The sequence below is a fragment of the Jaculus jaculus genome, chromosome 4 (genome assembly GCF_020740685.1).
Source record: "Jaculus jaculus isolate mJacJac1 chromosome 4, mJacJac1.mat.Y.cur, whole genome shotgun sequence".
In the NCBI taxonomy this organism is placed as follows: domain Eukaryota; kingdom Metazoa; phylum Chordata; class Mammalia; order Rodentia; family Dipodidae; genus Jaculus; species Jaculus jaculus.
In genome coordinates, this window is record NC_059105.1 from 88,753,349 (window position 1) to 88,780,642 (window position 27,294).

Sequence of the window (27,294 nt, forward strand, 5' to 3'; positions counted from 1 at the left end):
GATATAGTTCAAGACCTAATTTTTTTGTTTGTTTGTTTTTCAAGGTAGGGTCTCACTCTAGTCCAGACTGACCTGAAATTCACTATGCAGTCTCAGGGTGGCCTCAAATTCATGTAGATCCACCTACCTCTGCCTCCCAAACGCTGGGATTAAAGGCACGTGCCACCACACCATTTAAGGCTTAATTTTTTTAATCTTTTTTTTTTTTAAGGAAGGATGATGTCCATGAGCTTTAATTAATTATTTAAGTAATTTTTTTTTATTCAAGATGGGGGGAGAGAGAATAGGTGTGCGAGGGCCTCTAACCACTGTAAATGAACTCCAAACACGTGTACCACCTTGTGCATCTGGCTTACGTAGGACTTGGGAAATTGAATCTGGGTCTTTTGGCTTTGTAGGCAAGCGCCTTAACCTCTAAGCCATTTCTCCAGCCCAAGGCCTAAATTTTTAAAACATATCTATAATAGATAGCCTCACGTCTCTGAGATGAACCTCCAGACCAGACACCGTTTATGGGAGGAAGAAGGGATTTATTTGAAGTTTACAGATCCACAGTAAACTCCATAATGGCAGCAGCTGGTCCACTTTCACAAGTCCACGCAGAGAGAAACCAACACTACCATCAGCATAATCAAGCACACTTCAGGAACTCCAGCAGAACCCAGGCACTCTGCATGTCTTTATACCAGAATTCCAAATACATCACCACACCTTAGGGCTGGACCCTAGGATCCACCCACAGGGACACCTCCTTCAGCTAGGGGGCTGCAGATCTACATCACAAACTGTAATAAAATCCTGAATATATTGGGTGGGTGGGGGGACATCCATTCAAACTATGACAACATCTTTGGTCATCTAATGTTGCTATGGGTCTTTTTCTTATGTGTCATACTGATAGCTTTTATCTAAACAATCCATGTTTTGCTACCTAATTGATTCTCTTTTGCCCATACCCAAAATCTTATATCTAAGTAGTTAGTAAGTCTTTTGGCAGCTAAAACCTTGTTTCTGAATCTCACTCTTTAATATAAAACAATAAATACAATAGAAATAAATTTCTGTGGAATTTCAAAAGGAAAGAAATATTGATGGGCGTGGTGGTGCACACCTTTAATCTTATCACTCAGGAGGCAGAGGTAGGAGTATCAGGAGGATGGATGTTAGTTTAAGGCCAGCCTGGGTTAGAGTGAGACCCAACCTTGGGAAACAAAAGGAAGGAAAGAAAGGAAGGAAGGAAGGAAGGAAGGAAGGAAGGAAGGAAGGAAGGAAGGAAGGAAGGAAGGAAGGAAGGAAGGAAGGGTGGGTGGGTGGAAGGAAGGGAAAAAGAGAAGAAGGAAGGAAGGAAGGGAGGAAGGAAGGAAAGAAGGAAGAGAGAAAAGGGAAGGGCAAGGGAGAAAGCCCTTTTTTCACCTATTAGAAAAGAAAAGTATTGGTTACCTCTTAATGAAACTAAGCCAGCAAAAGTTGTGTGTGTTGTTAACATCTACCCCACTATTTGGTGTCCTTTAACAGATTAAGTATAAGCAATCAGCAGAAATGGAAAAAGCCAATTTCACTTCTGTCGTTGACACCCCAGAGATCATTCATGCCCAGCAAGTCAAGAATCTTTCAAGCCAGGTAAGGATGTTCATTAGAATCTCTCACTCCCAAGGAGTCATTTTTTTCATACCATCACAATTTTCCCCAGTGAACAGAACAGCTTACCTATGATTGTAGGTTTGAGTCAGAGTTGAAAATTCTGAATCAGATTTAGTATAGATTATAAGAAGGGTAGAGGGGAATACCTCAGTGTAAGACCCTGAGTTTGAGCTCAAGAGCAGAGGGAACAAAAAGATTATGAGATTAATATTTTGAAAAACTCTTACACGATACAACTCATAGCTAATGAATCAATATTTTAGCATGTAAAGTCTCTTACAATGTGGTCATGAAATTTGTGTGCAAACATGGAGGACACGAAATAGCTCACACTTGCTTACCAATGTGCAACAAGACTGAGATTGAGTCATCAGCTGTCATCCCACAATCCAGGCTAGAAGGTATTCCATAATGGTTAATTTCTACCTTTCTACAATGAGGTGAAGAGAAGCGGGAAAGTTGTGCAGCTTGATATACACCTGAAATTTCAGCACTTTGGGAGGCTTGGGCAGGAGCACAGCAAGACCAAGGCCAGCCTGGGCTACACAGCAAGATATTATCTCAAAAACAAAACAAATAGAAGCAACAAAAAATAAAAATGAGCTGGGCGTGGTGGTACACACCTGTAATCCCAGCACTCGGGAGGCAGAGGTAGGAGGATTGCTATGAGTTCAAGGCCACCCTGAGACTACATAGTAATTCAAAGTCAGCCTGGGCTAGAAGTGAGAACTTATCTCGAAAAACCAAAATAAATAAGTAACCAAGCTTCCTCATATACTCACTGGGATGAACTGTCTTCAGTGAGGATCAGGAATGCTCAATCAGGCTGCCCCATGCTCATCACTGAGTCCCAGAACAGTGGCTAATCTCTGACTTGGTGATGTAGATTATCTTGGTTCTGGAATTTTATGCTAGCAAAACTGAGGTAGGCTCAGTTTGATTATAATCTTCCTAGATCTTATAAGCCCATTAGGTTGTTGAAACCATGGATTGAACCCCTTTGATAGCAATTTAGAATCGTTTGTTGTGAAGTTAGACATGACAGCTATATCTAGAGAAAAAGTTTAATTGAAAAAGAGATATGTTCAAATGGGAAAATGGAACCTTTTACTTGCAGGGTAGTTAGGTTTTTTAAGATCATATGGGCTTCAAACGCCCCTGTCATGTTCATCAAAGAGCCAGGAGGCCAACACGCCAGAGCTTGAGAAGGGATCCGCCGCTGTACTACATGCAGCTTTTATACTGTGAATGTCGGAGGAAAACCTCAACACACACACTGGCAGCGAGGGCTCACCCACCTACTCCACTGGTGTGTGCACGCTTAGTCACCTCAAACCCTAAAATAAAGGCAGGCATCATTTCCTCCCCAGATCCCCTGAATGATGGAATGTAGCTAGTATGTTCCACAAAACAGTTTCTCAACTTCCAGTGTGGAGTGCGTGTATTATAACTTCTCAATCTCTTACTTAGTGGTTAATGCAAATAGTGTGAGCACACTCACAAACTCAGGATATTGTAGTAAACATCTTACTGCCAGGGGCTGTAGGGCCTTTTCCCAAATATATGTTCAAGTTATATGTGTGAACTGATCACCTCTCCCAGACACCAAATGATTGCATCCACATGCACAAACCAGCTAAGGAGCTTTTACTTAATGTTGGACAGGAGGGAGGGAAGGATGGAGGGAAAGAGAAAGATGAGAAGAGAGGGGAAGAGAGGAGAAGGGAAGGGAAGGGAAGGGAAGGGAAGGGAAGGGAAGATAAAAGGGAAGAAAAATGAGAATTCTCCTCTCTAAGTGACTTTTTTCTGGGGACGCTCCTGCTCTTGCCTTTCTTCCAGAAATCTCTGCTTTATCTGGCTTCCAAATAGATTTTTTTAAAAACTCTAGGCTGGAATCTCTCATTAGCTGAAGCTAATTCTTTGTTTTTAAAAAAATATTAAAAATTTTTTCTCAAATAAAATATTATGTTTCAAATATAATTTATATATCAAACAATTTAGATACAGACAGATAGTTTTATCCCATTACAAAATTGGCTAGTCTCTTTCCTTATCTCTCTATATCCTTCCCCCAAAATGGAAGCAAGTAGAGCTAACTAAAGCTAGAGAACAAAGTGAAAGGCCACAGTGACAAATGGCAAGAGACAGGAGGCTGTCAGGCACAGCAGGTGATGTTGGGCAGAGAAGAACTGCACATTAGCCTGATGAGGGCTGGCTGTGATGTGTCTAGAAAAGCCATTCCTGTGGACATTCCTCCATGCTTAATGGCTGGCATGGGTCAGCAAAGCCTGTAGAAACAGGATGGCTGGTTTGGAGCAGTCCCTTAGCCAGTCAGTCGATCCCAATGGCAGCCCCAGGTCTACCTATTTAATCGAGCCTCCAGGCTGAATCTGATATTTCACAAGTGTTCTGGGAGTGCCTTCTAGGTCTGCTCCATCCTGCAGCCGGGAGCCCTGGACACACATACTTGAAGCTTAGTGTAAATCCCCCTGTCACTGCTGGTCTGGCTTTCAGGATGAGGCCAAGACTTCCAACCCTCCTGCATGGCTCCTGGCTAAGTGACTCTAGCACAGCAATGAGCAAGGCCACCGGAGTCTTCTCTGTCCCCCTCCCTGAGCTCCCTCAGCAGCGACCACTCTCAGAAGCACCAGCCAGCAAAGGCCTCCCTCCACCACCGTTGTCATGGCAGTGTGCCCCATTAACCTTTGGCTTCTGTTCCCCTCCCTAACCCTGAGTGCCCTGCTTTAAACTCCCTGAGCACCTGCACCAGCAGAAGATTCAAAAAGCCCTTCCTATGCTGAGCTGGAAGGGTTCCACTGGCCTGTGTCCCTGTGAAATTCAGCCCTCCTTATTTCTCGGGATCTTTTCCCAGAAAAAGTACAAGGAAGATGCAGAGAAGTCCATGTCGTATTATGAAACTGTTCTGGACACTCCTGAGATGCAGAGAGTCCGGGAAAACCAAAAGAACTTCAGCCTTGTGAGTATTGCCACAAAGGCGCGCACACACACACACACACACACACACACTGGTGGGATCAAGCAGGCTAAGGAAGGTGGTGTGAAGACACCTGGGCATCCTGTTCCCCCTGCATCAAGGCTAGTGAGTAGCTCCCCCACTCCATCCTTGCCCTGGACACTTGTACTGGATTCATTTCTGGGCTCACCTTGTATTAGTCCCAAACCAGAACAGAGTACCTGGTGGTAGCTTTCTGTCACTGGACATCAATGACCTACCTTTGTCTTAAGTTCTGTCTTCTGTTACTGGTGACTGTCTTTCTCAAAGTTAAATCTAAGCAAGAGAGTCTTTTTAACACAACTTAGTTTTTAAAACTTAGTTTCTGTGGCTGGGGTTGTATCTTTGTGGTAAAATATTACTTCTGCATTGATGAGGTTATGGATTCAAACCCCAGCAACACCCACCACCAAAATTAGATGCTCTACAAAATTCTTACATATAGTTATCAGATTGTAATTATAGTGACATGGACATTTTTCTTAATATAAGATGAACTCCCTTTCCACAACATAGAACAATTATAAAACATATAAGGCAATGTTGAAATCTTAACAAGATATTTACTCTCTCTTCATAGCTTCAATACCAGTGTGACCTTAAAAACAGTAAAGGAAAAATTACAGTTGTCCAAGACACGCCAGAAATACTGCGTGTTAAAGAAAATCAAAAGAATTTCAGCTCGGTATATTTACTATTTATTTTCCATTTAATGCTAACCTAATAATGACATTCTTCTTTATAAAGCAAGTACACTTTTCTCACACTGACACAGGCAATTAACATCTAACTTTACCAGTTCATACTAGTGGGGACTTGCTACGGTTTCAAATGTTTTGTCCCAAAACCACTCCAAAGACTATCTAAAATAACAAATTAAATCTAACAAAATAACTCCTTTCTCTTCAATTTCGTTAATCTCAGGTAACATGTGTTGTCTTGTTCCAAGAAGGTGGATTTCTTTCTGACAATGTGATTTCTTTGATTATCCCCCCTTCCCACCAAATAACTGACTCACTTTGCATTACTTTAATGAGTTATATTATTGTTAATCAACATTTTCTGTTTTCTTTTTCTCATCCCATATTAATATGCTATGATACTCTTTTTTGTTTTGTTGTGTTTTGAGGTAGGGTCTCACTCTAGTCCAGGCTGACCTGGAACTCACTTTGTAGCCCAGGCTATCCCCAGACCGACAGCAACTCTCACTGTGCTGGGATTAAAGGCGCGTGCCACCATACCTGGCATTGTGCTGTGCTATCCTTTAGAGGAATCTCGAGACCTGGAGAGTGGCTGCTACTGTATATACAGCTTGAGACGCTGACACTGGTGGAGAGGCCACATACTTCGGCTCTTGCCCGGGAACAGTCCAGTGTCTTCGTTTCCACAGCAGCCATGTGACCCAGTCTTTCTACAGGGACTGCTGGGTTTCCCTGGTCCTGTGTAACCCTCTCCCGATTCTGAATGCCCAGGTTTTGTACAAAGAGGACGTGTCACCCGGAACGGCCATTGGAAAGACGCCTGAGATGATGAGAGTGAAACAAACGCAGGACCACATCAGCTCGGTAAGCCGCGCTGAGCTCCCGCGCGCCCTCCGCCTCCCGCGAAGGACCGCGGCTCAGTCCGGAGTCACTCCGGAGCGCGGAGCCGCCCGCGCCGTGAGCCCTGAGCCCTGAGCCCCGGCTGCAGTCATCGCGTTCGCCTGCAGCTCCCAGGCGGGTCTCAGCAAGGAGAGGACAGATGCGGAAAACAGGGGCTTAGGAGAGAGAAGACTGTGCCCGGGTCGAAGAAGGAACCTTCCTGGAGCACACGTGAACACATCTGCTCTAATCAAGTCAACTCCCGGGGAAACACTGGCGTACAGTACAGGCTCAGTTTGGCTTCCCGCGGTTTTCAGTTACCCTCAGGCAACCTTGGTCCCGCAGAATTAAATAGTAAAATTCAGACAGGATTCTTTTCGGAGCATCTGTAAAGTCTTGTAACTTCCCACTTTATCCTACCTGGACCGTGAATCTTCCTTCTCGCTAGCTCGCCCAGCGTCAGATCTTGGTATTGCAGGGTGTGTGTTCACATAACCTTTATTGTACCTCACGACGGGCCCCAAGGTACAAGAGAAGGGACACTGGCAATTCGCATATGCCAAAGAGAAGCACCCCCCCACACACACACAAACACCCATCCCGAAATAAGAACACGAGTCATTCGCTGAGCTGGCTAAGGTCACAGTAGAGTGGGTTTTCTCTCTGGGAATCTGGAAAAGGAAAAGACATGCTAGTTGTTCATGCTGCCAAGACATACGGCCACAGAGCATGATAATGTCCCTAGTTAAGATAGAAAGACAATCGATTTATGTATGTGTAAGCATAGCAAGAAAACAGTAATGTAGGTTTGGTAGGGGGCGGGGTGTCTAAAGCCATATACCCATGGATAAAAGAGAGACACAATATACAAACAATATAAAAGATTACAGCCTATACAGTACACCCAAGTGGCCTCACCCCTAAAATGTTCTCCTCTGACCTGAGAGTGGAATGTGGCTCCATCCAAACTACATTGAGTTTGTTATTTAAATTGTGATTTGAGGGTGGGGCTAGGAAAATGGTTCAGTGGTTAAAAGGATGTGCTTAGGAACCCTTCCTGAACTTCCCTAGCCACCCGCATAAGCCAGAAGCAAAGCGTTTGTACACCAGTGGTTTCCCAGCCTAGTGGACAGAAAATTCAAAATGAAGTCTGTAGGACAATGGTACCAGGGTTGAAACAGTGGAAAGGGAGAGCCCTCTAACTGACTGAGATCTCACGTTTACCTGTGCAATCTAAGGAGGGCTGGGGAGGTCTCTCAGCATCCACAAGGCAAATAAACATGTAAAAATTTTAAAATAAATTTTAAAAACGGTAGAAGTAGGCTGGAGAGGTGGCTCAATGATTAAAGGTGCTTGCTTGCATAGCCTGACTGCCTGGGTTTGATTCCTCAATACCCACATAACGCCAGATGCACAGAGTGGCACATGTGTCTGGAGTTCGTTTGCGGTGGCAGGAGGCCCTGGTGCACCCATACCTGCTCTTTCTGTCTGCCTCTTTCTCTCTGTGTGTCTCTTTCATAAATAAAAATGTGTTTTAAGAAGTAGTAGAGAGCCAGGCATGGTGGCGCATGCCTTTAATCCCAGCACTTGGGAGGCAGAGGTAGGAGGATCACCGTGAGTTCAAGGCCACCCTGGGATTACACAGTGAATTCCAGGTCAACCTGAGCCAGAGTGAGACCATACTAAGAAAAACAAAAACAAACAAGCAAAAAAAAGTAGAGTGTAGCCAGTTGTGGTAGTGACACCTTTAACCCTCGTAGTCAGGTGGTAGAGGTGGAGGCAGAAAGACTGCTGCAGTTTAAAGCCGGCCAGGGTTACATACCTTGTCTCAAATACACACACACACACACACACACACACACACACACACACACAACTTTAGAGGACCCGGGGGTGTGGCTCAGTGGTAGTGGTGTATACTAAGCATGTACAAGTCCTTGGGTTGCATCCCTAGCACTCCCCCCCACCCTGCCTCAAATGTAAGATTACTAATCAATCACACATGTTGGGGAGAATAACTATGCAGCATATTGTAACACCTGGCTTTTCCCAATTTGGTATAGGTGAAGTATAAAGAAGCAATTGGACAAGGAACTCCGATCCCTGACCTGCCTGAAGTGAAACGTGTCAAGGAGACCCAGAAGCACATTAGCACGGTAGTGGCCCATACTCAGCATGCGTCTGTGTGTTGGCAACCCCTCAGTGGGTACACTTGTTCCACTGCTCCCTTCCATTTGCCAAGAGCCCCATGCCTGGGAGATACTGTGAATCCTTCCCACCCCTCCTCAGATCGCACAGGTAGACATGAGATCTCAGTCATGGCTCAACAGCCATCCCTTTCCATGGTTTCAGCTCAGCACTGGTGCCATTGTGGTACAGACTTCATTTTGAATTTTCTGTCCCGAGGCTAAGGACACTGGCTGGGGCTTTTCTGTTGCTTGGGATTGCTCCCTTGGCCTGTCTGAAACTTTATCTGGTCTATTCATGACCCATTCTGCTGCCTTGCTGGGTGGGTACCAGATGTACATGCACAACCGGATCTACCAAGATGGTAGATTGTCAAAGATCCCTAAATTTCCCAGTAAGACAGAGGTGTTGTTGCTTACTTGCCATCAAGTCTGGGATTTAATCTATGACACACACCTGCAGATTTTTTGGGTTGGGCCCCACCCCAGGTATGGATCGCCACAGACTCCCCCTCCTTGAAAAGAAGTACTCATTTTCATTCCTTTTGGCTTAGAGTTTTTAACATTAGGAGAGAGACAAGAAGTGTAGAGAGAGAGCGTCCTTCCTCTTTTATTAAAATGTACGGTTCCTTGATGCTATTCCTAACATCCATGAATGGGGGAGGGCCAAAGAGAGTTCACTGACGAGTGTTGCCTGCATGTAAGGGTTCAACCCAGAAACACACACACACACTAACTACTTTGTTTGATCTAATAGTCATTACAAATTTTAGAGAAAAGCATTTTTTCTGAAAAATAAATTGATTAATCTTTCTTATATTAGGGGTTACTAGGCTAGGAGCCATGTAATATTTCTCTGTGAAGCAGGGCACCAAGGCACATGCTTCTAATCCCAGCGCTCAGGAAGCTGAGGAGGAGGACAGCCGTGCCTTTGAGGTTAGCCAGGTGTTACATTAACATTTCCTGGAAAGATGTGAACAAACTGACTATAGGCCAAAGCAATAATTACACCAGCTTCCAAATCAGAGAGCAGTGAGCTTGTTGGGACCACTTTACAGGAGGGCGAGTGACCGGAAGGCAGCTGTGGCTGGGGCTCACTTTTCACTTGTCTCTTCCCGTAAGCAGTTCTTCCTCCTTGGCTTGTGAATCTTATAGACTTCGGGAACTTCCTGAGACTTGTGAAGTGCTTACATCTTGAGCCTTAACAGCTTCCCCTCCATTTGTAAACTCCTCAACTTTAACAAGACTATGTTTCAATTTGGGACTTGCTAAACAGTCTCCAGGTTAGGATGTTCCAATTAAGAATAAATTGGTATATAGCACTAGGGTTATATAACAAGAACCTGTCTTGCTCATGCCTTTAAGCCCAGCAGTTGGGAGGCAGTTGTAGGAGGATCAACATGAATTTGAGGCCACCCTGAGACTACACAGTGAATTCCAACCTGGACTAGAGCAAAACCCTTCCTCAAATCCCCCCAAAGTTAAATAATTAAATTAATGAAAAGGAAAAGGTAAGAATGCAATGACCCTGAAGAATTAGAAGTAGCATATCACACAATTTGGGAAATTATAAAATAGCATATGCTTTAAGCACAAATATGTAAGCCCACTATACTCAAAGCATCTGTACTAGATGCAATGAAATGCTTAGATTTCTTTTCAGTGCTAGCAGTTAAACCCAGGGCTTTGCATGTACTAGGCAAACCTTTTTCTCATTGTTAAATATATTATCATTATTTAATGTATTTTAGGATTGCACTAAATATTGGCCATATAAAAATGAATCCAGTTTTCAAGGTGGCAAATTTTCTGTATTTTTTGTGGAATTTGTTTTTGTTAGGAGGAACATTATAAAAGCTAGGTTATTTTATGGGTATTTACCAAATGCCCCACATATAGTTTGTAATCTAAAGGATTTATGATTATTTTGCCTTTTTGGGTATTCTAATTATTTTCTACAGGTTATGTATAAAGAAAACTTGGGAACAGGCATTCCAACTACTGTCACTCCAGAGATTGAGAGAGTCAAACGCAATCAAGAGAACTTTAGCTCGGTATTTACAAATATATAAATTAAGGAATCATTTTCCACTTAAAAAAACTACCAGAATAACAACTCTTATCATCCTTTGTTAAACAGTAACGCCTTAACCACAAAGTCTGTGTGTCTTTGTGTATTTTTACTTGATGGAAGCCAGCTGACATCCCAGAATGACCCACTTTTCTGACTGTACTTTAACACTGATAGCAACTGACTGGTGTGAGTACTGAGGTCTGAGGACTACGTAGCATTAACACACATTCAACGTACTCACCCTGTAACTACCCTTCTCTTCTCCTCTCAGAACTAGCATCGTAGCGTTCATCTTTACAGTGATGAAATGTAAAAGCGTTTCCCTGACTAAGTATTACTTAAAAACTCCCTCTTCACCCATACCCACTTCCTTCCTTTCCTCAATCTTCATGCTTGTTTTGAATGTCTTCTGGGTACTTTCTTGTATCTCACAGGTTTTATACAAAGAAAATTTGGGGAAGGGAATCCCCACAGCTGTAACTCCAGAGATGGAGAGAGTCAAACGCAATCAAGAGAACGTTAGCTCGGTATTTCTTAGGAGGAAAAACAAACCCCAACCCTTAATTTTTATTAAAATAGTAGTCTAATTAATGGCTTTAACATACTACAAATGTGAAATGACTAAACTCATAAGATACCAAGTATTTACTACCTGAGTTTTCAACCCAAATCTAATTTAATATTTAGTGCTGGTATGAAACTTGGTTTTCTCTAAAACATAGAGATTTATAACTTTCCTTAAAACCCTGTAGTACTCAGTGTTTCCTGGCTCCAGGTCTAACTTGTGTGGCACGAGTCAAAGTACAATCTTAACACCATGCCAAAGGGACAGTGCTAATCAGAATTTTATGTATATTTATTGTGTGTATTTGATGTGTTATGTTTGTAGCTTTTCTATAAAAGATCATACTTCTTAAACAGCTTTATTCACAAACAATATAGCAATTCACAGTGACTCAAAATGCAAGTGAAAACTACTTTTTTGTATTCCATTCAAGATATAGACGAACTTTCATTTGTAATATATTCAGGGTCATTGAAAGCTAAGGTAATGTTTCTTTTGCTTTTTAAAATTTTTATTTACTAATTTAAGAGAAAGCAAATGGGCCTCCTGCCACTGCAAATAAACTCCAGACACACGTGCCACTTCCTGCATCTGGCTTTACATGGGTGGCAGGGAATTGAACCCAAGATGGCAGGCTTTGCAAACAAGTGCCTTTGACTGTTAGCTATCTGCCAAGCCCTTTATTTAGCTTTGAATATTTATTAATACTTATTTAGTCTTGCCACTTTTTTGGTGTTCTAACTCAGCATTATCAATAACTCATAGTTATTCACTTGAATTAGCTTAGGTGCTATTTGGTAAGTTCTAACCCTGTACATCAGAGAGGTGTAGGAAAAGCACTCTGTGTATACCATGAGGCAGACCAGTATATTATATATGACTAAAGAAAGGTGATCCATAATTACTCTATTTCCTTTTTTAAGTATTTTATTTATTTATTTGAGAGAGGAAAAGAGAGAAAGAGAATGGGCACATCAGGGCTTCTAGGCACAAATGAGGGTACTGGGGAATCGAACCTGGGTCCTTATGCTTCTCAGGCAAGCGTCTTAACCGCTAAGCCATCCCTCTAGCCCTACTCTGTTTCTTAAAGTTTGTTCTATTTTTATCTCATTACGAAAGCAACAACAACAACAAAGGCTGGAGAGATGGCTCAGAGGTTAAGGACTCTTGCAAGGCCTGACAGCCTGGGCTAGATTCCCCAGTACCCATGTAAAGACAGTTGCACAAAGTGTGTTTGGAGTTTGCAGGGTGATGAGGCCCTGGAATGCCCATTTTTCTTTCTTTCTCTTTGGTTGCAAATAAACATTTTTTTTTACAATTTAGGGATTTATGCTAAGATCAAATGTAACTAAAGGGTAGCTCCAGGCTGATTTGACTGTTGGTTTTATGCACACAGATATTGTACAAAGAGAACTTGAGCAAGGGGACCCCCCTACCTGTCACTCCTGAGATGGAGCGAGTCAAACGCAATCAAGAAAACTTTAGCTCGGTATTCGGGGGAATATTCCATTAACTCTATATTAAATATAATAATTTTGATAAAACTTCTCACTTTTTGTTCCCTATATAATAACTTAACAAATCCTTTAAAAAAAAATCTCACCAACTGAATCTTTCTGTTTTTCTGGGGTATTTTACTTACCACTTAATCTTAGTGCTTTATACTCCCTGTAATAGTCTCAAGATTTTTAAGTGGATCCTCTCCTTTTCATCTTTATGTTACTACAGGCACTTTTGAAATTTACTGATTTCCACTAACAGCCGAAACACTGAAGCTCCTATTTACTTGGGAGTCCTTTGACCTGACATTCCTGGGTTAATGCTGGCAGCAAAGCTACCCAGCCCAAGGCCGCCTGTTTAGCAGTTGCTTTTGCTTGGGAACAATGGTTGTTCACATAAACAGCAAAGAAAACTGTGCAGCATTGGAAACAAAAGCCTTATTTTAATACTTTTCCTAAGAGGTCGTTTTGTGACTAGAAACCTAGGCCTTCTGATTTGTTGTTTGTTGTTGTCAGGATCTCACTACATAGCCCAGGCTGCTTCCAAACTCGCTGTCCTCCCTCAGCTTCCCCGGTGCTGGGAAGACAGACATCCCAAGCCTTTCTTTTGTTCTTAAATATTTATTTCTTTATTATGAGAGAGAGAGAGAGAGCACACAAGAGGACCACCAGCTCTTGCAACAAACTCCAGATGCATGTGTCACTTTGTGCATCTAGCTTTACGTGGGCCACTGGGGAATTGAACCCAGGTTGTTTGGGTTTGCAGTCAAGCATCTTAACCTCTGAGCCATCTCTCCAGCCTGCCAGCCTTTCTTGCTAGACATACATGACAAATCATGCATTTGGATATAATGTTTTCTCTGATATTAACTACTATTCCTGAAAAAAATTTACAACCCCCGAATAGACTGTGATACTGTAAATTAAGGATCACTCACGCCCGAAATGGACACTCACATTAGGAAATCTTAGTTGGATGTACTTGGAGGGCAGGAGGGTTGATCCAAAATATGCTTACCTTTAACTTTAAATATTTTCTAACAGTTTGATTATTTCACATAATTAAATCAGTAACTTTCTTTGACTCTACTTTTCATTTTGTTTCTAAATACTGTTCACTAACAACGGTTCAATTTTGTTATATTTTTAATATGTCTTTTAGAATGTTCTATTTACTGTTTGTTCCCTGAATTCATTATTATTCTTTTTTGAAAGGAATCCATTTTCAAAATTATATTTTAATTATGTCTTCCTGTATTACAGTATATTATTGTGTATGTCTGTTTGAAAGTAATGATTCTAATGGTCCTGAACAACTTTTTTCTTTTTAAAAGTCATGACTTATGTCCATTTTTACACAGGTTGTTTAGGCAGGAGTTTCTAGCAGTTCATAGGCTTGTTAGACTCTGTGAGAAAGACCACATATTAAACATTGACTTTTAGACCTGACAATCTATATAATTTTAACATAGACTGATTTATCCAGATTGCATAGATTTGGTTTATAATTTTAAATATCTGTTATGCTATATCTGACCAAAGTTCTGTATAGGAAAAAAGAAATATTTTCTGACCTAAGTTAAAAACAATTCTCCTATTGCACTGTGAACTCTTATATAATTATTTGTATCTTTACCTTAATGCTTGATACAAACAGTTCTCTGAGGGTTAGAGAGGCAAAAGGCCCGGGCCCTGCATAATGTCCTGCCCAAACCTGTGCCCGTACAGGGCAATAGACTGGGCACATTCATCTCTCCTGTTTGTGTTAATCTGCTTGTGTCTGTAGTCCCATACTCTGTTCTTGAGAGACAGAGCCAGGAGCTGCTTTGACTGTCTGTGTTTCTCCGGCACTCTCTTCTGTCGTCCAGGTGTTGTATAAGGAGAACCTCGGAACCGGGACTCCAGTCCCCATCACTCCAGAGATGGAGAGAGTCAAACACAATCAAGAAAACTTTAGTTCGGTATTTAAAATGGAAAAGAAAATCCCTTTAACTATTTTTAAAATGCTCTAAAAAGATTAATGGCTAAATTTTGAAATCCAATTAACTTATCTCAATACAACTATGACCCTTCTTGTTTCCATCCTAATGCTGCCATCTCCTGTGAATCAGTCCCTTCACTTTTGTTAAACCTTAATATATCATTTAACTCAATTTATTTGAGTGTTCACCCTCCCAGCTTAAAAAAAAAAAATAACATTCTCAGTGTTTTCAGCATCCACATGTATCTTGCTTTGGCAAATTTGATGTGAACATAAAAACTTAAAACAATTTATCTTGTGAAGATATGTCCTTCGGCTTACTTCCTAGCCTAACTTTCTCTGTCTCTATTGGTGCCTGGATAATCATTTTGAAGTTCCTTTTTCTAGCATTTTCTTATTGTTCTCTAATCACCTTAAACATAATTGTCCCCAGTATGTTTACCCAAGCTAAAAGTCAAATACTTTAACTTCTTTAGAGAGTCAACAAAAGATGATTTGTGTGTATGAATCTCCCCCATATGATACTTATAAAACCAAACATCTCCACGTGGTGTATTAATAGTGTTTCTTTGTTTCTGTTTTATCTATTTCTACCCCCTGCAACCCGCCACTTACTACATGCCAAAGATGACTCATTTCTCTCATTCACAGTGTTTGTTCTTCATTGCTTGGTACTGTAGCACAACAAAAATAACAAAACTTTCTTTTCATATTTCTTAGTTTGGGCTGCTCCCTCCTTCCTGCATTCCTTTGCATTTAAGGATGTCTTTAGGCTCCTACAGGTTGAACTGAAAGCTTTTGGTAGCTCATTCTCTCCCTCCTTCCCCTCCTACAGCCACTTGCTCCAACAGGGGGAAAGTAATTGACTGCTTTTTTGTTCTGGATGCTTTCTTACCACACAGGTGCTCTACAAGGAAAACCTGGGGACAGGAATTCCCATCCCCATCACTCCCGAGATGCAGAGAGTCAAACACAATCAAGAAAACCTTAGCTCGGTATTTTGTAAAGAAAGAGGGGCGGGCAAAGATGTCATTTAACTTCAGAATTAAACTGACTCCTAATAATATGTTTAAACCCTCTTTCCTTTTTTGGCTAACGTATCTTGCTCATTTCTATATTTGACTGTATATTTTTACTTCATCTGACATTTCTTAAAAAGAAATAATGAGTTTTATGGATAATAAAACTAAGCTCTAACCATCTCAAATACCTGTAATTAGGTTAGAAGCCTCATACTCACAAAAATGAAAAACACTATTATGAATAACTCTTAATATTTTCCCCAGCAGCATAGGCCCTTGCTTCCTGGGGTATGTAACTTCCCCAACCCAGTAACTGCTTCTTTAAATAGCTAGCACATGGCATCTCATCAGCATAGAACTCCTGGCTCCTTGGACTACTGTGTCATTTGGTAACAAAGTTGACCTTACCCTTATACCTTCACAACAAATGAAATGTCATTTACAGTTGTTTTTCTGATGCTTTCTCATCGCACAGGTGCTATACAAAGAAAACATGGGCAAGGGAACCCCTTTACCTGTCACTCCAGAGATGGAGAGAGTCAAACACAATCAAGAAAATATTAGCTCGGTACTCTGGCAAGAAAAGAAAACTTCTTTAATGACTTTAAAACACTACTTCAGTGATTTAAAATAATACATATTAATCCTACTTTTAAAAGACAACTTAAATTTTATAAATTTGTTGACCATTTTTCCTGTAGGGTACTCCTGGCCTTAACTTCATAATAACAAAAGTGCTTTAATCCATAACTTAAAGTTCTAATATCAGGAGGTAACAGATTTTCCTACAAAACATTCCTTTGCTGTCTCTCCCCAAACTCACTCTTCATTATACCCAAGGTCTCTTTGTTTTACACACTTGTGAAATTTGGGTGGGCCTTTGGGTGTGGTTTCATAGACACAATGGGGAACTTCCTTGAGCATAGGAGTAAAGATTTCATGTTATGATTTTAAGTTCTAACTTTCTGTCAGGTTTGTTTCCTTGAGGTGCAGAGGATTGAACTCAGGGCCTCGCACATCTAAGCACGTGCTTTGACACTGAGCTACATCCTCAGCCCTACCCTGACAGATGTAGACAAGGAGACCATGGGGAAAATAACTCCTGAACCTGTCTTCTAGTAGTGCCTTTTCATAATTGAAACAATTTATTTATCAAGGGAAGTGTCAGCAAAAAGGCTGTCTTACCAGTCTTAATTGTGCTGCTGGTCTTCCTTTGTCTTTACTGTGATCTTTAGGTGCTAACTCTAGAAAGCATTTCCTTTAAGCTTGTGATTTTTGGTATGGTAAATGTATAAATCATCAGGGGGCTGCGGTTTGCGTGGGGACTTGACTTCAGCAGTTAACAATCCTGTATAGCTCAGCATTTGTACAATCTACAGGTTTCTCCCATCCTTGAGTCCAGCCATTCTGAAACGTTATCATGCATCAGAATTATGTGGAAGTTTGTTGAATCAGATACCCCTCACACTCCAGTTCTTTTTGTAGCTGTGGGCTGGAGTCAGAGAATGTGTATTTCTAATGAGTTCTTAGCTGGTACTGGTCAGTTATCTAGGGACTGTGCTTTGAGAACAACTACTGAAACAGAATTCTTAAGGTCACCTTGTTTCCTAGGTGCCTTAAGTGACAATGAGGGGAGACACCAAAGGTTTATCGTGATACATAAGTACTCATTTACCACAGTAGACATGTAACTGCTATAAACATTCTCCTTACTGATAGTATGGCATCTTTAAGGAATGAAGAGACAACAGAAAGGATAGAAAGAAAAGGAGTATTAGAAACGCTGCCTTGTCTGAGGGGTCTACATTTGTAATGATACATCTGTGAGAGTTTGCAGCTACAAACAGGCCCACCAAATAGCTGCTGAATTGGGGCAGCCTCAAGATCAATGATTTGAGCCCATACCTAAGTTCCCATTCGCAATGATCCATCATGGGACTGACCTTCACAAACTTTCACAAACTTGCAATAAAATGATGGTAGATCTGCCTCCTCTCTGGGAACACTATAGGCAAAAGTTTGAGGGCAGGGTCCTACCCTGTAAACATGTATCTTCCTGGGGTTACAATCACCTTCCTTTGAAAATGTGTAGGATGCCTTTTAACCTTGTTACCTAAATGATTTGGCCAATGCAGTGCCTCATCAAAAGTTAATCTGTTCCATTTCTTTTTTTGGTAACCATTATTCTTTTTTTCTTCTTTCCTTTTTTGGCTCTTTGGATCCATTGGACTCACTTAGGTTTTGTACAAAGAAAATGTGGGGAAAGCCACCCCAACCCCTGTCACTCCAGAGATGCAGAGAGTCAAACGCAATCAAGAAAACATTAGCTCGGTATTGTCTGGAAAATTGAAAGTGCTTTTGACTTCACAAAGTAACCCCTGCAGTTTGGCCTGCTCTTAACCTCATCTAAGGTTAAAAACAAATAAAATGCCAGTTACATTTTAATTTCCTCTAAATATTATTCTACGTTTATCCTTGCCATTAACTATCTTTAAGCTTTCTTCTTGAGAGCTATACTAATAGCAGATGACACCTAATGTTTCCCTTCCCCAACCATGCTCTATTGAATAGTGAATACTGCCTTGAGTGACTTTCAGGTACAACTTTGTATCTCACAGGTGCTATACAGAGAGAGTCTGGGGAAAGCTACCCCTACGCCCATCACTCCTGAGATGGAAAGAGTCAAACGCAATCAAGAAAACTTTAGCTCGGTATTTGACAGGAAAAATAAACCATTGTAATTTTAACCAGCCTGACTCATGGCTATACCACTAATTTATCTCATGGCGTTTCCAAAACTTCTTTTGAAAGCCCTTACTCGGCCACTTAAAAACAACAAACCAGCTGCACTAGCTCATGCTGGTATCACTTCTCTCCTCTCTCACGCTTTCTACTGTAACATTTTAATGCTCTTCTTCCTGAGGTGCTTCTTGTAGTGTGTGACATAATCGAGCCATAACACCACCAGCTAAATGATGAGTTTTCAGAACCTGGGTGTTTTGTTTTGCTTTGTTTTGCTTCTGATGTCTGGGTTACTCTCTTGACTCCTCTAGGTGTTGTACAAAGAGAATATGAGAAAAGCAACTCCAACACCCGTTACTCCAGAGATGGAGAGAGCTAAGCGCAACCAAGAAAACATTAGCTCGGTATTTTTTAGGATTACAAAGGAACAGTGCAATGATTTGGAAAATAACATCTTAACATCACGAAAACATGCCTTTCTCATTCAACTGAAAAAAAAAAAACACTAAAATTTAAAGACATAATGCAACATCTTAAAAAATAACATTTTAACACCATAAAAATATGCACTTTTTTCAACTGAAAATATATACAAAAATTAACACAACTTTGCTTTTCACTTTGAAATGATCATACTAAACATAATTATCAATGGGTGTCCACCTCTTACATCTTACTCTTGAGGTAGTTTTTCATAACCAACTGTAACAAATTGACTCCCTAACATCTCCAGTCTTTGAAGTTACTGTATGACCTGGGTAATACTCAGAATGAATACCTTCGTTGGCTTTGATAATGTTTTGTGTTTTGAGGACTCTGATTTCAGTGTAAGCATATTGCTTTAAGTAACCTGGGAATTCTTCAAGAAAAATGATTACTTTTTTTAAAAAGTTATTTTTGTTCAAGGTAGGGCCGCACTGTAGCCCAGGCTGACCTGGAATTCACTATGTAGTCTCAGGCTGGCCTCAAACTCATAGTGATTCTCCTACCTCTACCTCCCAAGTGCTGGGATTAAAGATGTGTGCCACCACACCTGGCTCTAATTATATGTTTTAAAGGCCAGGTCATTCAAATTCCATTCAATACCAGATTTAGACCTAAATTCCACCAAATTCTTAGCATATTCAAGAGGTGACTTTCTTCATGTTTTTCAAAATCATGCTGTGCCCCTTCTCCTTTGAAAATGATTGAAAATGAACATGTTCATTTTCAAAGTTAAAACATTTTTGCCCTCCGATGTGAATGCTACCCAGCCTCATGCTGACCTGGTCCCCTTTGGGTCCATGTCTCAGTGAATCTGGTCAAATGACTCAGGCTCCCCTCAGCTTCTTTCATCTGCATCTGTCAAAAGGTCTTTGAGGATTAGAAATTCGAAGGGCACCATGACCCGTGCTCATTCATGGCCTCTCATCCACAGGTCCTTTATTCTGACAGCTTCCGGAAACAAATCCAGGGCAAAGCCGCCTATGTGCTAGACACCCCGGAGATGAGACGGGTGAGGGAAACCCAGCGGCACATCTCAACGGTGAGTCGGGAATTCCTGAGCGTGGGCTGGCCGGCCTGTTGGGCTATATTCAGAGGAAGATGGTCATAAAGCAAACTCACGTCTCAGGTGAAATATCATGAAGACTTCGAGAAACACAAGGGCTGTTTCACACCAGTGGTGACGGACCCTATCACTGAGCGAGTGAAGAGGAACACTCAGGACTTCAGTGACATTAACTACCGGGGCATCCAAAGGAAAGTGGTAGAAATGGAACAAAAGCGGAATGACCAGGGTCACGAGACTATTACAGGTAATTGAGAACAAAAGTGGCATGACTATAACAAATCCAAGTACAAAGGACCCAACATTGCAAAAGAAAGGCTTTGTTACCGAGCTTGCAAAGCTGAGTCCTCAGGGGTCTCCTCTACCCCATCTTTGTTTTCCAAGATCAGAACCTACCTAAGCTTAGGACAGTGACTAAAAGACTGGGGTCGTAGCTGGGTGGTATCTGCACGGCCTGAGTTCCATCCCCAGCACCACAAAAACAAAGCACAACAAACGAGACTACATCCTGCTTGTGGTGGTTGTAGCTTGTGCTTAGGTTTTCAGTTACTGGAAGAGTCAGTGCCTGTTCCATTCACTGGTTTTCCTTGCAGGTCTGCGTGTCTGGCGTACCAATCCTGGCTCAGTTTTTGACTATGACCCTGCAGAAGACAACATTCAATCCCGAAGCTTACACATGGTCAATGGTATGCATGCTTCAAGAGGTTGCCCACATAACTGCCACCACTGAGTGGCCAGTCTTTGAGGCTCTAATGCTCCTTCCACCAGGACTTCATTTGCTTGTTTGTTTGTTTTGCACACACACCAGAATCTCTTGCTGCTGTAAATGAATGCCAGATACATGCATCTGGCTTTATGCTCATGGCTGGGAATCAAACCCATGTGCCCAGTTTTACCTGAGCTGCTGGGGAAGTAGACTCATGTCAGCAGGTTTTGCAAGCCTTTAACTGTTGAGTCATCTCCCCAGACCCCCTCTTCAGGGATTCTGAGTTATTCATTGGGCTATGGTCCCAACTAGGCAAATTCAGCTTGAGAAAAGATTTTCATTACCTGCCTCAGTTCATGTCTCCTTCAGGTACCACGAGTGTCATTTCTATTTTTTTCCCCCCAAGAGAAAAGTTAGTAAATTGTTCTGGTAGAGAAACAATGATAACAAAATACATAGGCATAGGGAAGAGAATGGGTTTGACCCTCAGGAACTTCTTGTCCTGACCTGCTTGTGTCAGGAAGATATTCAGCAGGACAGCTGCACATGCTTACACTGTCTATTGTGAAGAGCCAAATATATGCCATGCCATCCCTTAAAGGATTTGGGCTGTCCTTTAGGAAGAGAGGGAAGTGGATTCTGGTTCCCTTGAATGCACAACTTGGAAGCTTTGCCCATAGTCTCAAGTCTCATGCCACCCAGAGGAAGAACGTCTGAATTCATTTGGAGCTTGAGGAGTTGGAATGTGACTACTGTTTATTTCACTGAGCCAGGAAAATGGTCAAGGTGGTAGCAAGTAGTAGTTGAGGACGGATACCTGCATTTAACACCTGGTTTCACTTAGCTGTTTGGCTATTTGAGCTCTCATTTTACAGTCGGTGTAAGTAGGCATTGGAATCCTGAGGGCTGAAGCCATGGAAAGCTACTCAGTATTATGCTTGACAAAAATAAACCCAACAACTGAGACTCATTTACTGTCAGGTATCACTGTTATCACAGAAATTCATGTCTGCGACCTCTCTCTCAGTCCAAGCTCAGCGCCGCAGCCGGGAGCAGTCACGATCTGCCAGCGCACTGAGTATCAGCGGGGGCGAGGAGAAGTCCGAGCACTCGGAAGCTGCGGACCACCGCCTGTCCACCTACAGCGAGGGAGGGGTCTTCTTCTCTGCCAGCTCCGCAGGTACACAGGCACAGTGTTGTTTGGCGGTCACAGCACTGAGCACTCAGGCGGAAGGATTACAAATCTGAGGTCAGCGTGGCAACAGTCATGGCCTATCAGCTCACTGACTTATAAGAGGTGCTTTAAGAAAAAAAAAAAAAAATGGGGGCTGGAGAGATGGCTTAGCAGTCAATCACTAGCCTGTGAAGCCTAAGGACCCCGGTTCAAGGCTCGATTTCCCAGGACTCACGTTAGCCAGATGCACAAGGGCGCACGTGTCTGGAATTCGTTTGCAGCGGCTGGAGGCCCTGGTGCACCCATTCTTTCTCTCCCTCTCTCTCTCCATCACTCTCAAATAAATAAAAATGAACAAAAAATATTTAAAAAATGACTTTTCTTTTATTGAATGAGTAAAGACTAGAATTGTGGAGTGTTACATGAGGTTGGGTACTTCATTCTCATGCTTTTTGAAAATACTCTTAATTTGTGAACACAAGGACAGGGAGGAAGTGGGAGAGAGAAAGAGAGAACATGCAAGTGCACCAGGGCCTCATGCCACTGCAAACAAGCTCCAGATGAGTACACCACTTTGGGTATCTGCCTTTATGTGGGTCCTGGGGAATTGAATGCTGCCAGCAGGTTCTGCAGGCAAGCGCCTTTAACCTTGGAGTTACCTCCCCAGCCCCCATAACTTTATTGGACCTTCTTTTTATAGCATTTGGAGTCACAGACAGCAGGGGTCAGATGCTACCCATGTCAGGTGTGAGCCCCGTTCTCTTTGTAAGCTGTGCTTTCCTTCTTTGCAGCTTATAAGCACGTGAAAACCACTGAGCTCCCACAACAGCGATCATCTTCAGTTGCTACCCAGCAGACAACACTATCCTCCATCCCATCTCATCCCTCCACTGCTGGAGTAAGTAAATAGCTTATTCAAATCACTTGAGGTTTTTGTTTCAGTTTTTAAAATATTTTATTTATGAGAGAGAATGAGAATATGGCCATGCCACGACTTCTAGCAACTGCAAATCAATTCCATATGCATGTACCACCTTGGGCATCTGGCACTACATGGTTACTGGGAAATCAAACCTGGGTCCTTTGGCTTTGCCAGCAAGTGCCCTAAATTGATGAGTCATCTCTCTGGCCCACGACTGTTTTTTGAGACAATGTCTCATGTAGGTCAGGCTAGCCTTGAACTTGCCATGTAGTTAAGGATGACCTTGAAATCCTGATCCTCCTGTTTCCAGCTTTTAAAAAAAATTTTTTTTTAATTTTTATTTATTTATTTGAGAGCAACAGACACAGAGAGAAAGACAGATAGAGGGAGAGAGAGAGAATGGGCGCGCCAGGGCTTCCAGCCTCTGCAAACGAACTCCAGGGCTTCCAGCCTCTGCAAACGAACTCCAGACGCGTGCGCCCCCTTGTGCATCTGGCTAACGTGGGACCTGGGGAACCGAGCCTCGAACCGGGGTCCTTAGGCTTCACAGGCAAGCGCTTAACCGCTAAGCCATCTCTCCAACCCTAAAAAATTTTTATTATTTATTTATTTTGATTTTTTGACGTAGGGTCTTACTATAGTCCAAGCTGACTGGAATTCACTATGTAATCCCAAGGTGGCCTTGAAATCATGGAGATCCTCCTACCTCTGCCTCCCAAGTGCTGGGAATAAAGGTGTGCACCACCACGCCTGGCTCCAGCTATTTAAAACAAAACAAAACATTTTATTTATGAGAGAGAAAGAAATGAATGAGAATAGGCACTCCAGAGCCACCAGCCACTACAAAACAAACTCTAGATGCATGGGCCACCTTGTGCATTTGGCTTACGTGGGAAGCCCTGGCGTGCCCACACTCGCTCTGCCTCTTTTCTTCTCTCAAATAAATAAAATATTTTTAACAATATACAGGAAGGATGTCAGTGAAAATATTGTTACTCTTCCATTTACTCCAGGGTAACATCTAGTTGTGAATATAAATATATGTATGTATATTTCAGAATGCAAACAAACAAAAACTGGAGGATACATTCCAAACCACTATTGGGTACTCCTATGAAGTCTGGCTATTTTACTCCTCATTTCTCCAAAGTGTTACTTTTTTGTTTTGTTTTGAGGCAGGCCACCATGTTGGTGGGTGTGGTGTCTCATGGCTGATTTGCGTTCCCTGCGGATTACTGATTTGGAGCCCCTTTTCCTGTTCCCAATGGTCACTTGCTTATCTTCTTTGGACTAGTGCCTATTCACACCATTTTTGTTTTACATTACTTATTTTTGAGACAGAAAGAAAGGGAGGGAGAGGGAGAATGGGCCAGGGTCTCTAGCCACTGGAAATGAACTCCAGACATGTGCCATCTTGTGCATCTGGCTTATGTGGGACCTGAAGAGTCAAACCTGCGGCCTTAGGCTTTGCAGGCAAGTACCTTCACTGTTAGGCCATCTCTTCAGACCCATGTTCCTTTTTATGTATATTCTGGGTATCAATTCCTTACCAGATATATGACTTGCAGATATTTGCTGAGTTTTTACTTTCTTGGTGGTAGCTGCACATTTTCCTCTGTGACTTAAATTTGTAGAAAAAGTCATAAAAGACCTTAGGTGCTTGAGCTAAGGTCTAACATGTATTTTCCTTTGTCATCTCCACATAGAAAATCTTCCGTGCCATGTATGACTATATGGCTGCCGATGCAGACGAGGTGTCCTTCAAAGACGGCGATGCTATAGTGAACGTCCAAGCCATCGACGAGGGTTGGATGTATGGCACTGTGCAAAGGACTGGCAGGACTGGCATGCTGCCAGCCAACTATGTTGAAGCCATTTAATCACTTCAAAAACTCATGTCTGCAACAGCAACTGCAGGCACCATTTTGACTTGGACTCCACTACTAAAGTTCTCAAGCTGCCTAATTATTTGTGTCAATATTATTCAAAGTGAGTCCATATCATTTCTGTGGTCACCCCAGTTATTCTCAATTAATCAAATGTTATGAATGTGTCCAGATCTTAAGGTAGACTTACATCTTCATTATCTTCTGGACTTGCACATAAAACTTGAGATAACAGTAAAACTAAACATAAGCTCATCTTAAAATTACAAATATCAAATTTCCTTTCAGCTTTAAAATAACTTGAACTTCACAAGAATTTTATTTAAAAGCTTCTGCAGTGTTGTATTACTGTATCAATCCACAGTCCTTCCTAATTATAGTGTATAATAAATATACACTAAGGGAAAATGGCAGATGGTCACCGGTTTCTTGCTTACTAAATGTAATGCTTTTATTTCTAATCTAGCTTCTGAAGTTAGAAAGTTGAGTCTATATAAACTGGTGATAAGCTAGTCACTAATAAATTCAGTAATTCTGCAACAAACTGATGATGGAATGAACTTTATTTTCAATTGTCCTGGTTTACCAATCAAAAATTTAATAAAGAGGGCGTGGTAGCACACACCTTTAATCCCAGCACTTCGGAGGCAGAGGTAGGAGGATCACCATGAGTTTGAGGCCACCCTGAAACTACATAGTGAATTCTAGGTCCGCCTAGGCTAGAGTGAAACCTTACCTTGGACTCCCCTTCCCCATTTAATAAAGCAAATTCCTTTCAGAAGACTAGTTTTTAAAAAAAAGCTAATTAAAAAAATGTAAACAATGCACACAAGTAGACATTCTGTTATCTGCACCTGTTCAGCAAACTTCCGGTCTTAATAACCACTGTGGTGTGCAACCTAACTTGAGGGGACTCCCTGCACTGTAAGCAGTGTGCTGAGTACGGAGCAGACAGACCCAAGTGTGGAAGACAACCAATAATGAATGCCTTGATGCTTCTTTGCAAACAACCCTTCCAGATAGCAAGAGTTGTCCCTGTAACAGCAGGCTTTCAGGTGTTTTGTTTTAGCCTGCTGAACAGTGAACCGAGAGCCTTGTGGATGTTAGGCACTCTACCACCATGGGACACTCCCTTTGCCCTTGAGTTTAACACATGCCTCTCTGAGACTCATGACTGCATGTGCTACCAAAAATCACACTTGTAAATAATGGGACACTTGTATGCTATGCTGGGAGTCACAAGAAAGTTGGGGTTCTCAGTCCCAAGAAAAGGCAGCCCATGCCTGCTAGCTTTTCATTACTGCAACAAAATCCTTAAAATAGCTTAAAAGAAAACCAAAACAATAACAAAAACCCCGTCAAGCCAGGCGGGTGTGGTGGTGCACACCTCATCGTTGAGTTCAAGGCCACTCTGAGACTACATAGTGAATTCCAGGTCAGCCTGGCCTAGCGTGAGACCCTACCTTAAAAAACCAAAAAATAAAAACCAGACCAAACCACTGTGGTTTGGGGCTGGAGATGGCTCACAGTGGTTAAGGCGCTTGCCTATAAAGCCTAAACAACCCAGGTTCCATTTCCCAGTATCTACCTGAAGCCAGATGAACAAAGTGGTGCATACCTCTGGAGTTCATTAGCAGCAGCTGAAGGCCTTGGTGTACCCATTCTTTCTCTTTGCTTCTAAATGTGTATTTCATAAAAACAAAAAAACAAAACACCAAAAACTTAAAAGAGGAACATCTTCTCCTGGCACTTCAGTTCATGGTTGGTCCCATGACTCTTTGGCTTGCAGCAAATCACGGCAGGGCCTAGGGTACCACAATCTAGAGTTAAGAACTTGCATTTGGGTCCCAGCACCTCTCAAAGGTACCTAAGGAACCAAGACTTTAACAACCCTTGAGGGACATTTCAATGCCTCAGCACCCCCAATGACAGAAGTCGTCACTCTCCCTCCCAGGTCATCACAGAAATACCTACAAAGGTCTGCACAGCAGAAGCACAACTGTTTCCCACTAACACTGCCTGCCAGCCATGAATCTGTAAGTGTTCCCACCAAGCCAGTGCACTCTATCAAACTTACTTTAAAAAAATTTTATTTATTAGTTACACACAGTCATGGTGGTACCATCGTTAGCCTCTTCACTGCCCTCTGCAAGGACCCTCCTTGTTGGGGAATATGGATTGTGCATTGTGGGACCAAACTTACTTTTATAGTCGTAATTAATTATGCATTTCAAAAAGGACTCTTAAAATTAACACCTTAAACAGGGTGTGGTGGCACAGGCCTTTAATCCCAGTACTCAGGAAGCAGAGGTAGGAGGATCACCAAGATTCCAGGTCAGCCTGGGCTAAAAAGTGAAACCCTACCTCGAAACAAAACCAAACAAAAAAATTAACAACTTAAAAACAGCAATAAATATCTAATGATCAAGATCTCATCTGGCTTTTCTAGTCATCTGCTTGTGACCAGTTTTCCCTAGTACAATACTGGGGAAGTCCTTTGTCTCCCCACTACCACAAACAGGTCTATGAAGCTACAAAGAACCTACATGGCAGCTACTTAAGCCATCTTCAAATTTTAAGAGAAATTAACTTCTGTCAGACTTCAGCTAAAACTCATGCCCAGTTGTGTTTTACGTTGTATCATGTCCCAAGTTCATGTTTGGATGAAAATAGGCTCTGTTCTTTAAAAAAAAAAAAAAAAAAATTTAGACAAATATTTGAGAAAAAGGCAGTACCAGGGTGCCAGTCTGTAAG

General features: G+C 41.9%; 1 protein-coding gene across 2 annotated transcripts in view; it reads left to right on the forward strand.

Annotated features, from left to right (window-relative positions):
* Positions 1-24,956, forward strand: part of Neb (nebulin) — a 224,295-nt gene extending 199,339 nt beyond the window's left edge. For both annotated transcript variants that reach the window (XM_045147212.1, XM_045147213.1), the window contains 17 exons: positions 1,516-1,620; positions 4,514-4,618; positions 5,235-5,339; positions 6,127-6,219; positions 8,298-8,390; positions 10,382-10,474; positions 10,929-11,021; positions 16,037-16,129; positions 17,800-17,892; positions 18,180-18,272; positions 18,615-18,707; positions 19,721-19,828; positions 19,916-20,099; positions 20,446-20,538; positions 21,586-21,738; positions 22,524-22,630; positions 24,361-24,956. In XM_045147212.1, the coding sequence (XP_045003147.1) occupies positions 1,516-1,620; positions 4,514-4,618; positions 5,235-5,339; positions 6,127-6,219; positions 8,298-8,390; positions 10,382-10,474; positions 10,929-11,021; positions 16,037-16,129; positions 17,800-17,892; positions 18,180-18,272; positions 18,615-18,707; positions 19,721-19,828; positions 19,916-20,099; positions 20,446-20,538; positions 21,586-21,738; positions 22,524-22,630; positions 24,361-24,534 (1,878 nt within the window). In that variant the 3' untranslated portion in view covers positions 24,535-24,956. The remainder of the gene's footprint in view (positions 1-1,515; positions 1,621-4,513; positions 4,619-5,234; positions 5,340-6,126; positions 6,220-8,297; positions 8,391-10,381; positions 10,475-10,928; positions 11,022-16,036; positions 16,130-17,799; positions 17,893-18,179; positions 18,273-18,614; positions 18,708-19,720; positions 19,829-19,915; positions 20,100-20,445; positions 20,539-21,585; positions 21,739-22,523; positions 22,631-24,360) is intronic.
* Positions 24,957-27,294: the final 2,338 nt, after the last annotated feature.